A 12015-nucleotide genomic window follows, 5' to 3' on the forward strand; every position below is an offset into this window, starting at 1 on the left:
AAATATTGCATTCTCTGCTTGTGTGGAGCATGAACGACCGAGTAGACTATCATCAGGGACAAATGGCCTGCTTCTGAGCTGTAAATTGTATAAAATAATTTAAAAGACAACCAAGACATGATGGTCTGCAGGGTCAGGTTAATGATTTACAGTGGTGAGGGACCTTAGTTGAAGGTGGGCATCATCAGCACCCAAAGATTAGGCCAGTTGCTAGTGCACTGCACCGCTCATTGGTTAACAAATGGATTGGGCGGTGAACTGGGACAATATAGGCAGTTGGGTGTAGAAGAAAGAAAAGTCACGAGAGCAAAGTGGATCTACCTGCAGCTTTCCTACATTGGTGCTGGAACAGACACCCACAACCTGGCCTTTTCAATCACACCTGGGAAATGCTGAACTCTTGCTCTGGAGACAGACAGCTCCGATCTCCACTCGTGGAATCACGTGCATGTTGACTGCCAGTAATTACAGGGTGCCAGGAAATGCACACATCCGAAGATGGATTATGACCAAATGACCGAGTCACAAACTCAGTTGAAGAGCAAAGTGGAGCAATTTTAACCTAACCTAAGCTTCAGGCAACTAACGGATTGGGCGCAATGTTGACTTTAACCTCCCGCCCGAGTTTACCCTTCAACAAAGTCAATGGAGTGCGATATTAGTAAGAAGTCTCACAACACCAGATTAAAGCCCAACAGGTTTATTTGGAATCACGAGCTTTTGGAGCACTGCCCCTTCATCAGGCGACTCACCTGTTAAAGGAGCAGCACTCCGAAAACCCGTGATTCCAAATAATCCTGTTGGACTTTAACCTGGTGGTGTGAGACTTCTTACTGTGCCCACCCCAGTCCAATGCCTGCATCTCCACATCAGGGATAATGATATTGTACTGGGTGCAGAAATAGCCTTCCACCCAATCCTGTGGGTTCCCTACCTGGCAAGTTAGGTTAAAACTGATCGTATTATCCAACATGTGCACTCATGAAGGCACTAAAGGTGTTTCTTCCACTCAGAAGTCATTTGGAGAATTTCAGCATTGAGCTGGAGCTTCAGGGCAGTGTGCTCGGATGATCAGGCATCAGCACGCTGATTTACTAGACTGCTTTGATGCATTTGCAAGGCGATAGGAATGTGGATATGTTACGTATGGGCGAGCAAAAGATCTGCTGGTCATCAAGCCTGCTCTGCATCATGATGGCTAGAGCATCATGACAAAATACTTTCAACCAGCTCTCTCCCAGTCTCCTCCTTCCTTATTAGTCATGCCCCGAAAGTGACAAAAGAAGAAAAAGAGAGAAAATATTTGAGGCCAATAAAGGAAAGGATACTCTGGAAAATTGATCCCTGATTCAGAGAAAACCCGTGCCTCCTTCTACCCATAACTCAGCACAGACCACCAGCTCTTCAAGAAGCTAGTCCACCACCACCATTTCAAGGAGCTAACTAGGGATGTGCAATCAATGCTGACCTTTCCAGCAATGCAAGAATGAATTTAAAATAAGATTTACAATTGATTCTGAGACCTTCTACTTGCAGCAAAGAGGAAGTAGTATGCCATTAAATTAACCTTGCTGTGTCAGCCCTCTGAAGAAAAAAGCATCTTTCAGTTGTCAATAAACCAGTGTTAAAATATATACACTTATAAATCAAAAGAGGTTGCACTGCAGAAAATCAAGAGCCATGGACACTTCCATCTAGTTACTTGCTTTCCTTTTGTTGCAGCACTGGTCAGACAAACGGTGCAATGAACAATTAGCACACACAGTCAAACTGGGAAAAGGCAGGAGAATGGGGATGAGAAAAATATCAGCCATGATTGAATGACGGAGCAGACTCGACGGGTCGAGTGGCCTAATGTCTCATGGTCTTATGGGTTCATTTAAAGCATGTGACAAGGAGAAAAAAAAGAGCAAACAGTTTGTACCCCACAAACCTTCTCAGCTGGTAATAAAAAGTCACTGATAGTCGGGAGATTTAATCTACCAAAAGTTTTCATTTAAAAAGCACCTATAACACAACAAAACACTCCAAGGCGATCAGCAAGAGTGAGAACCATAAAATCGTTTTGGACACCAAGGAGGAGATATCAGGACAGACGACCGAAAGCTTCGTCAAAGAGGCAGGTGTTGAGGAACATCTTAAAGAGAGAGAAAGCGAGGTAGAGAGACGGAGGAAGGAATTTTAGCACCCAGAGCAAAAGCAGTTGAAAGCACGGCCGCCAATGGTAGTGACGTTAAAATAGAGGATATGCAAAGGAATTAGAGGAACACAAGAGATCTCGAGGGCTTGTAGGACTGGAGGTGGTGATAGAGACAGGTGGAGGCGAGGCTGTGGATGGGCTTGAGAACCGGGCGCGGGGTGGTGGTGGTGGTTTGGTTAAAATTGAATTGTTTGACCTGGAGTCAGTGTGGGTCAGCAGGAACAAGAAAGACAGGTAAACAAGAATCAAGGGCAGGTAAAGATATGGCATCAGAGTTTTTTTATGAACATAAATTTATGCAAGGTGGAAGATAGAAGGCCAGCCTCAGGAGATTGTCAAGTCTAGAAAGAAAGGCATGGATGAGGGTTTCCAGCAGGTGAAACAGGATCGGGATGTTGGACAACATTACGCAGTAGGAAATGGACAGCTTTAGAGACGTGGCAGATAGGTAGTTGGAAACTCGTCTTGGTGTCAAGCACAAACCAGGGTTGAGGTTGGGTCTGGCTCAGCTTCAGTCAGTGGTCAGGGAATGAAACTTAGTGCCAGGGACCAAAGACAATGGCCTTGTTCTTCTCACCATTTAGTTGGAGGAAGTTTCAGCACATTCAATAACTTTATCAGGGAGCATATAAAAAAAAAATCAGACAAAGACTTCTTCACAGCAACACTGTTTCGACAAGACTATAGTTCCAGTTTTGTAGTCAACTATCATCTCAGCCACTCCCGTATACAAAGGAATTCTGAGTAAGTTGGACTTTCAATAGTTTTCATATCACAGGTTTCATGCTTCCTCTCACTGCAGTTTTTTTTAAACAAATAGTTTACTCCTCTAATTAGCAGATCTGCCATGACTAATCACCAATGGTTCGACGTGCTGTTTTAGTTGCTCGAGGTGTTCTAATATGTTCTTCTTTGTGATGATCCCCAAGACATTCCTGCAACAGACCATGTTATGCTAATGACTGCGTTTTGCAATAAAAAGAAGCAAATCATGTTTGTACAGCAGAAAATAGGCAGCAGAAAATAATTCAGAGTAAATTGCACAACATAAATGCAGCAAATGAAATGCATAAAAGCTAAAAAGAAAAATAACCGCCTCTGTGCACTTTTAAACCTTTTGAATTAAGCATAAAGCCACCCCCCCCCCCCCCCCCCCACCCCCGCCACCCCCTCCCCTCTTGGTCAATAGAAATTGATAGCTGTGTCTTATTAATTCATAATGGTTACGGTGATTCGGCTTATAGGATATGGTTCCACTATTGATGTTACATCAGTTACAGTGTTGTAGTCTTCGCGTCTTAACCTTGAGAGTGTCATTCCATCAACCTTTGGAGTTATGCTGCAGTGTAACACCTAGTACACTAACTACCTCTCAGTTAATAATATGTGAATGCATTAAATGTCTGTAAGCTATTATCCACACGGTGCAATTTAAGGCATTATTTATCAAATCTCACTTCAGTGGTCACCATCTTTTCTGACGACATTAATGTGCTATGTTAAGTGAGCTAAGTATACTGGATGGGAAACACAGACTATCTGAGGTGAAACTTCTTAAAAATAAGGGAGAGGGCGGTGTGGAGAAATGTGGACATTACCTTTGGAGCTTCTCACTAAAAATTTTAATCTCAGTTGTGTATTAACATTGTTTTACTTAAGATTTATACAGGCTTATTGACGTTTGTTTTGGAAAGTCATTATCATAATTCTCCCCCCTTCCTAGTTGATAAACGATAGCAGTGTTAGCACTCTTGGACTGAACAGGGGACACAGACTGTCTAAAAAACTGAAGGAGTTAGAGCTGGCCATTCAGTTACACCTGCAGCATATGGAAATGAGAACCCGCATTGGTTAGTCAAAAGAAGTGAATTTATAGCATTGCGTTGAATGGTTCTCCCAAGAACAGCATGACACAAGTGCAAGCAGCTCAGAGACACAGATTGAAAGAACATAGACGTATTCGCACAACTCCCCAGACAATGCAAGATCACCGATGGCAACAATACTGTTAGGGGAAGCAATCAGGCCCTGGAAAAATGACAGTCACTTCACCAGAAGCAGGGTGGTGGTAGGACAGTGGGGCAGGCGATCACAGGAGAGCGAGTCATTCTGGGCTGCCCCTCGCAGATCTCCTGACAGCTGTCCGCAGCTCCAGAAATCATGTAGCAGATTCTCGGCCACCCATCAACAGAGAAAGGCAACAGTGGATGAAAAGCTGACAGAAAACGCCAAAAATCAGAAAGGAAAAAATCACCAAAGCAACGATTGATCTTTTTTATTCACCAGATTAAAGCTCACCGCAACTGCTCCTGAAAGTATTATTAAAAGATGAGAAGAGTTATTGACAGGAAATAGTCACTCGGCCGAAATACTCTTGAAGAGATCAGCTTCAAGAGCATTTAAAATGAATGAAGAACCAATCCTTCATCACGTACACTACAAGAACAATACCACATTGCCCATCCTTCCAAAGTATTCAATTGGTTTAAAGTTTTTAAAAATTCATTTACAGGACATGACATCGCTGGCTGGGCAGAACATTAATTGCCTTTCCCTAATGGGGAGGGGAAGGCCTAGTGGTATTATCGGCAGGCTATTAATCCAGAAACTCAGCTAATGTTCTGGGGAACCCGCGTTCAAATCCCGCCACGGCAGATGGTGGAATCTAAATTCAATTAAAAGTATCTGGAATGAAGAATCTAATGATGACCATTAAACCATTGTCAATTGCCGGGAAAACCCATCTGGTTCACTAATGTCCTTTAGGGAAGGAAATCTGCCGTCCTTAACTGGTCTGGCCAACATGCGACTCCAGAGCCCCAGCAATGTGGTTGACTCTCAACTGCCTTTGGGCAACTAGAGATGGGCAATAAATGCTGGCCAGCCAGCGACGCCCATGTCCCACAAATGAATAAAGAAATAGTTACACCAGGCGGAGGTGCAAAAGCCAATTTCAGCAGTTTCTCAATTAGCAGTTTAGGTTAAAACTGCCCCCACATGTGCTACAGATCTTTTTGCATTATTTGAAAAAATTTGTTTCTTAAAGTGTATGAGAGAATACTGGAATGACATATACCCCTGTTGTCCCGTGCTCAACAGCTTTGCAGCCCCAACACATAGAATTCAAAACTCTCACCATCAAATCCCTCTGTGAATTTGCTCCATCCAACCTCCAGCCCTGTGCCCCCAAATCGTGCATTCCCCTGTTTGGATTCTGCTTTGCTGCCCATCATCCAACCCCGCACTGTGAGTGATTCATCTTGCCACCTACACCCAAGAATGCTATTCCCAATTCTGTATCTGCTCTCCACTTCAATAGTCTCTTTAAAGCTTATCTGCAGGATTCTGCTTTTTGCCTTAATTCCTCTAGTTTAACCCTACTCCGATCCAGGGCTGCATCCCCTCCTTTGCCAATTGCGACCACAATACAGTAAAGATTCTTTAACAGCACCAGGCTTTGCTATTTACCATTTCTAAGTTAGATTTTTTTTGTGTACAAGATTATGAGGGTCATGGACGGAATGGATCAGGAGCAGCTGTTCCCCTTAGTTGAAGAGTCTGTCACGAGGGGACATAGGTTCAAGGTGAGGGGCAGGAGGTTTAGGGGGAATGTGCGGGAAAGCTTTTTTACCCAGAGAGTGGTGATGGTCTGGAATGCGCTGCCTGGGAGGGTGGTGGAGGCGGGATGCCTCACATCCTTTAAAAAGTACCTGGATGAGCAATTGGCACAACATAACTTTCAAGGCTATGGGCCAAGTGCTGGTAAATGGGATTAGGTGGGAGGTCAGGTGTTTCTCGCGTGTCAGTGCAAACATGATGGGCCGAAGGGCTTCTTCTGCACTGTATGATTCTCTAAGTTCACATCATACTATGAAGGTCATTCTCTGTTTCTTTTCAATCTCTCTCACTATAGATATAACTGTATGTAGATATGAAGATGCATCCCAAATTGCCCTTAAGAAAGTGCTGGTGAGCTGCCTTCTTGAACCGCTGCAGTCAGTGGTGTAGGTACACCCACAATGCTGTTAGGGAGGGGATTCCAGGATTTTAGCCCAGTGACTGTGAAGAAACAGTAATATAGTTTTAAGTCAGGATGATGTGTGGCTTGGAGGGGAACTTGCATGGGATGGTTCTCCCATGCACCTGCTGGTCTGGCCTTCTAAATTGTGATGGTCGTGGATTTGGAAGTTGCTGTCTAAGGAGATTTGGTAAGTTCCAGAAATGACACTGCTACCCCTATTCGGTGGCATGGTGACACAGCGCCTAGCACTGCTGCCTCACAGCGCCAGGGACCTTCGATTCCCAGTTTGGGTAACTGTCTGTGTAGAGTTTGCACGTTCTCCCTGTGTCTGCGTGGGTTTCCTCCGGGTGCTCCGGTTTTCTCCCACAGTCCAAAAGACATGCTGGTTAGATGCATTGACCTGAACAGGTGCCAGGGTGTGGTGACTAGGGGAATTTCACAGAACTTCATTGCGGTGTTATGTAAGCCTTACTTGTGACTAATAAACAAACTTTTCTTTACTTTTACTTTACTGTGCATCAGTGGTGGAGGGATTGGGTATTTGTAGATGGGATGTCAATCAAGCAGGTTTGTTTGTTCTGGATGGTGTTGAGCTCATCGTGTGTTGTTGGAGCTGCACTCATCCAGGCAAGTGGAAAGTGGAGAATATTCCATCACACTCCTGACATGTGCTCTATAGTTGGTGGACAGGTTTGGGGAGTCAGGAGGAGAGTTGTGCACCACAGAATTCCTAGCCTTTGACCTGTTCTTGTAGCCATAGCATTTACGTGGCAAATTCAGTTCAGTTTCTGGTCACATTCACCCCCAGGATGTTGATAGTGGGGGATTCGGTGATGCTAATGCCATTGAATATCAAAGGGTGATGGTTAGATTCTCTCTTGTTGGAGATGGTTATTGCCTGGCACTTGTGTGGTGCGAATGGTACTTGCCACTTGTCAGCCTGAGCCTGGATATTGTCCAAGTCCTGCTCCATTTGGACAAGAACTGCGTCAGTATCTGAGGAGTCGCGAATGATGCTGAACATCGTGCAGTCATCAGCAAACATCCCCACTTCTGACCTTATGTTGGGAGGAAAGTCATTGATGAAGCAGCTAGTTGGGCCGAGGACATTCACCTGAGGAACTCCTGCAGTGATGTCCTGGAACTGAGATGACCGACCCCCAAAAACCACAACCATCTTCCTTCATGCTAGGTATAACGATAATCAGCAGAGAGTTTTTCCCCTGATTCCCACTGACTTCAAGATGACTTTTCATCAGAGGCTCATATATGATGAAAGTCCAATCAGCCTGAAACATGAACTATTTCTCTCCACAGATGCTGCCTGACCTTCTGAGCCTTTTAATTTAATTAATTTCACAATCATTTCAATCTCACCACAATGCCAAATAAAATAAAACTGATGGCATTGTTTATGAAAGGTGTTTCTTACTTGTAAAGGCTCCTAAATACAAACCATACTTATTTTAGATTATCAATGGCTGAGGCTGAAGTGCAAAGTTCCTCATGATTTTTAAGATATAAATGGATAAACATAAGTTTTCAAAGATCTAACATTCCCAAAGGCACCTTGACTGGATGGCCCTTTTTAGCAGCAGCGTCTCTTTGGCACCTCATTTGGGATCTGGAGCGGAGGTCTGCAGTGCCTCTTTAGAATCATAGAATCCCTACAGTACAGAAGGAGGCCGTTTGGCCCATCGAGTCTGTACCAACCACAATCCCACCCAGGCCCTATCCCCACAACCCCACACATTTACCCTCACTAATCCCCCCGACACTAGGGTCAACCTAGCATGGCCAATCAACCTAACCCACACATCTTTGGACTACTGGAGGAAACCGGAGCACCTGGAGGAAACCCACGCAAACATGGGGAGAATGTGCAGACTCCACACAGACAGTGACCCGAGGCAGGAATTGAACCCGGGTCCCTAGCGCTGTGAGGCAGCAGTGCCAACCACTGTGCCACCGTGCCATCCTTTTGCACAGAATGAACTGCGTCATGAGTCAGACCTGGGGTTTCATTCTCAGGGAGAGACACAGAAATATTTTAGGAACGGACCATCAGGTTCTTTCAAAAACCTTTACGACAGCTTACTTGTGAAGGAATGTGATGTGCTTGGCTGCTATAGTCACTCTTATGCAATAACTTGCTTTGACACACAACGTGAAACATAGGCAAATGACCTAATCCGCTACTGAGGTACTGTCATCACAGAGGCAACGCTGCATGCAACTCAGTCAGCAGATGGTGCTCACACCAAGAGATTGCAAAAATAACAACTAGCATCACATTAAAAGTGTCTTTTTTTCAACAACCAGAAATCTACAATACGCTTCCTAAGTAGTCAACGACATCTAGAGGCTCCAATTCCTATCTTTACTAATCTGGGTGGCACGGTGGCACAGTGGATAGCGCTGCTACCTCACAGCGTCAGGGACTCGGGTTCGATTCCAGCCTTGGCTGACTGTCTACGTGGAGTTTGTACATTCCCCTCACGTCTGCGTGTGTATCCTCCGGGTGCTCCGGTCTCCTCCCACACTCCAAAGATGTGTAGGTTAGGGGGATTGGCCATGGCAAATGGGGACAGGGTCTGTCAGAGAGTTGGTGCAGACCCTTCTGCACTGCGAGGATTCTACCATTCTAGTGTGACAGTAGACACAAGTTTGTTTATTTAACTTTGGCTTTGACAAAGGGTCATCTGGACTCGAAACGTCAGCTCTTTTCTCTCCTTACAGATGCTGCCAGATCTGCTGAGATTTTCCAGCATTTTCTCTTTTTGTTCATTTATGAGTGTCACAAGTAGGCTTAAATTAATGAGGTTGTGAAAAAAAGGTGGAGAGATTTTTATTTTACGGAGAATGAACAGAGAGAAAGAGGGATAGCGAGAGAGAAAGCAAAACTCCCCCCACTTTAGTGTCAGCATGTTGGCAGTATTATCTCCTTCGCCCACTTCAACAATTTTGGAACAGCTTGAGCAGAGAACAGCAGATTCTCCCAGCTGAAGATGAAATGTAGGAACTTGATGAACAAATGTACAAAAAAAAAAGCTAAGATCCACTGGTTTACCTTCCACTGTCCCAATCGACACCAGGGATGCATAAACGCAGGGACAGCAGTGAATGAGGTAACAAAGAAATACAAGCCTTTCAGAAATTTGGATCTAGTCTGAGTCATTTATGACAGACATTGCCAAATTTATTCAGGTAATTAAAATGACTTGAATCGAATGTAATATTTTCTGGGAGGTTTTCTTTTGTGGAAAAGTGAGTTTTAACAGTCATAGTTAGATGTTACAGTGTAGAAGAGGCCCTTCGGCCCATCAAGTCTGCACTGACAAAAACTAAACTAAATCTACACTAATCCCACTTCCCAGCACTTGGCCCATAGACTTGAATGTTATGACATTTCAAGCGCTCATCCTTGTTAATTATAAAGGTTGTGAGCTTTGCTGCCTCTACTCCCCTCCCAGGCAGTGTAGTGTATTCCAGACTCCCACCACCCTTTAAGTGAAAAAAAATCCTCCTTCAAATCCCTTCTAAACGTCCTGCGCTTCATTTTTAAATTATGCCCCCTCGTTGTGGGCAGCCCGGTGGCACAGTGGTTAACACTGCTGCCCCACAGTGCCAGGGGTCCGAGTTCGATTCCCGGCTCAGGTCACTGTCTGTGCAGAGTCTGCACGTTCTCACTGCGTCGACGTGGGTTTCCTCCGGGTGCTCCGGTTTCCTCCCACACTCCAAAGTCGTGCTGGTTAGGGTGCATTGGCTATGCTGAATTCCTCCTTAGTGTACCTGAACATGTGCCGGAGTGTGGTGACTAGGGGATTTTCACATGTAAGCCTACTTGTGACACTAATAAATAGACTTAAACTTAAAAAATATTGACCCTTCAACTAAGGGGAACAACTGCTTCATATCCACCCTGTCCATGCCTTTCATAATTTTATTCACCTCAATCAGGTCTCCCCTCAGCCTTCCCTGCTCCAAACAAAACAACCTAAGCATCTCTTCACAGCTCAAATGCTCCATCCCAGGCAACAGCCTTTCCTCTGCACCCTCTACAGTACGATCACATCACATACAGCTGTTGTTATCCTGTAAAACTCATATCATTGGATTGCATATCTATTCACAGATCTCCCACAGCACTGCTGACGATGAGTCAGAGGGCATTGTGTTTTATAACAGAGGTGCTATCAACAAAATATGACTCCAGCTTTGAGGAGATTCTCAGGCTGTTTAAATTTAACTACTCTACGCAGAAGGTGATGAATGTACGAAATAGAGCACGCAGAGGTAGTGGAAGTACGGCGCATGGAAGGGAGAACTGGATAGGCATTTCAGGATGACTAAGTATCAGTTTCCATGAAGAGGATGAGTCAATTAAAGATTATCACAACCTTTCTTAGACTTGTATCCTATGCACGATCTGGGGCATCGCCAAATTGATTCGAAGGCCAATCTTACAAAGGCCAATCAATGTTAGTTACTTTGACAAAAAAACTGGAGTGTCCCCAGCAATGCTATCTAATTGAACTTGCACTGAATTAAAATGGACTTTCAGTATACTGCACAAGGCTGTATGATTAAAGCTATGCTGCAGTGTAGTTTCAGCTACTGCAGTGCAGTATTACCTATCTCTCAATTTCTGCTTCTCTGAATCGGCTGACCAGGTAGTTCTTCAAACAGAAAATTTACTTGTTACGGGAGACTGAGTTTTCTGATTTCCAAAGATGCTAAGTATTAGTCTGAATATGCACAATGAGATTTTCTTTTGTACCTGAGTTGCTTCTAGTCAGTCTTGTAAAATGTCAACTGTCTCTATGGTGCAAATATTTGTCATGTCCAATGTGTGTCTTTCTTGCACTTTGCATCCATGAGGTTCACTTGTCCGAGATGAAATACTGCATTTGATGGTACTGTCTGCCTTACAGAAGGAAACATACATATGAGCGGCACAGTGGTTAGCACTGCTGCCTCACAGCGCCAGGGACCCAGGTTCGATTCCTGGCTTGGGCCACTGTCTGTGCGGAGCCTGCATGTGAGGTTATCCACTTTGATCACAATAATAGGAAGGCAGATTATTACTTGAATGTGTAAATTGAGAGAGGTGGATACTCAACAAGACCTTGGAGTCCTTGTGCATCAGTCGCTGAAAGTAAGACCGCAGGTACAGCAGACAGTAGAGAAGGCAAATGGTATGTTGGCCTTCATAGCAAGAGGATTTGAGTATAGGGATGGGGATGTTCTGCTGCAATTGTATAGGGCATTGGTGAGGCCGCACCTGGAGTATTATGTGCAGTTTTGGTGTCTTTATCTAAGGAAGGATGTCCTTGCTTTAGAGGGAGTACAGCGAAGGTTTACCGGGTTGATTCCTGGGATGGCAGGTCTGTCATATGAGGAGAGATTAAGTCGGTTAGGATTATACTCTTTGGAGTTTAGAAGAGTGAGAGGGAACCTCATAGAAACTTATAAAATTCTAACAGGGTTAGACAAGATAGATTCAGAAAGAATGTTCCCAATGGTGGGGGAGTCCAGAACTAGGTGTCATAGTTTGAGGATAAGGGACAAACCTTTCAGAACTGAGGTGAGGAGAAATTTCTTCACCTAGAAGTTGGTGAATGTGTGGAATTCACTACCACAGAATGTAGTTGAGGCCAAAATGTTGTCTGATTTCAAGAAGAAATTAGATTTGGCTCTTGGGGCTAAAGAAATCAAGGGGTATGGGAGAAGGGGGGGAGGGGGATCAGGATATTGAATTTGATGATCAGCCATGATCAAAATGAATGGCAGA

General features: G+C 44.4%; 1 protein-coding gene across 5 annotated transcripts in view; it reads right to left on the bottom strand.

Moving 5' to 3' along the window:
- Positions 1 to 12015, bottom strand: part of clcn3 (chloride channel 3) — a 159461-nt gene that overhangs the window by 3922 nt on the left and 143524 nt on the right. For 3 of the 5 annotated variants that reach the window (XM_078215128.1, XM_078215129.1, XM_078215130.1), the window contains one exon: positions 3060 to 3135. The exons of the other annotated variants lie outside the window; for them this stretch is intronic. In XM_078215128.1, the coding sequence (XP_078071254.1) occupies positions 3060 to 3135 (76 nt within the window). The remainder of the gene's footprint in view (positions 1 to 3059; positions 3136 to 12015) is intronic. 5 annotated transcript variants of the gene reach the window in all.

Source organism: Mustelus asterias, chromosome 6, assembly GCF_964213995.1.
Source record: "Mustelus asterias chromosome 6, sMusAst1.hap1.1, whole genome shotgun sequence".
Lineage (NCBI taxonomy): Eukaryota > Metazoa > Chordata > Chondrichthyes > Carcharhiniformes > Triakidae > Mustelus > Mustelus asterias.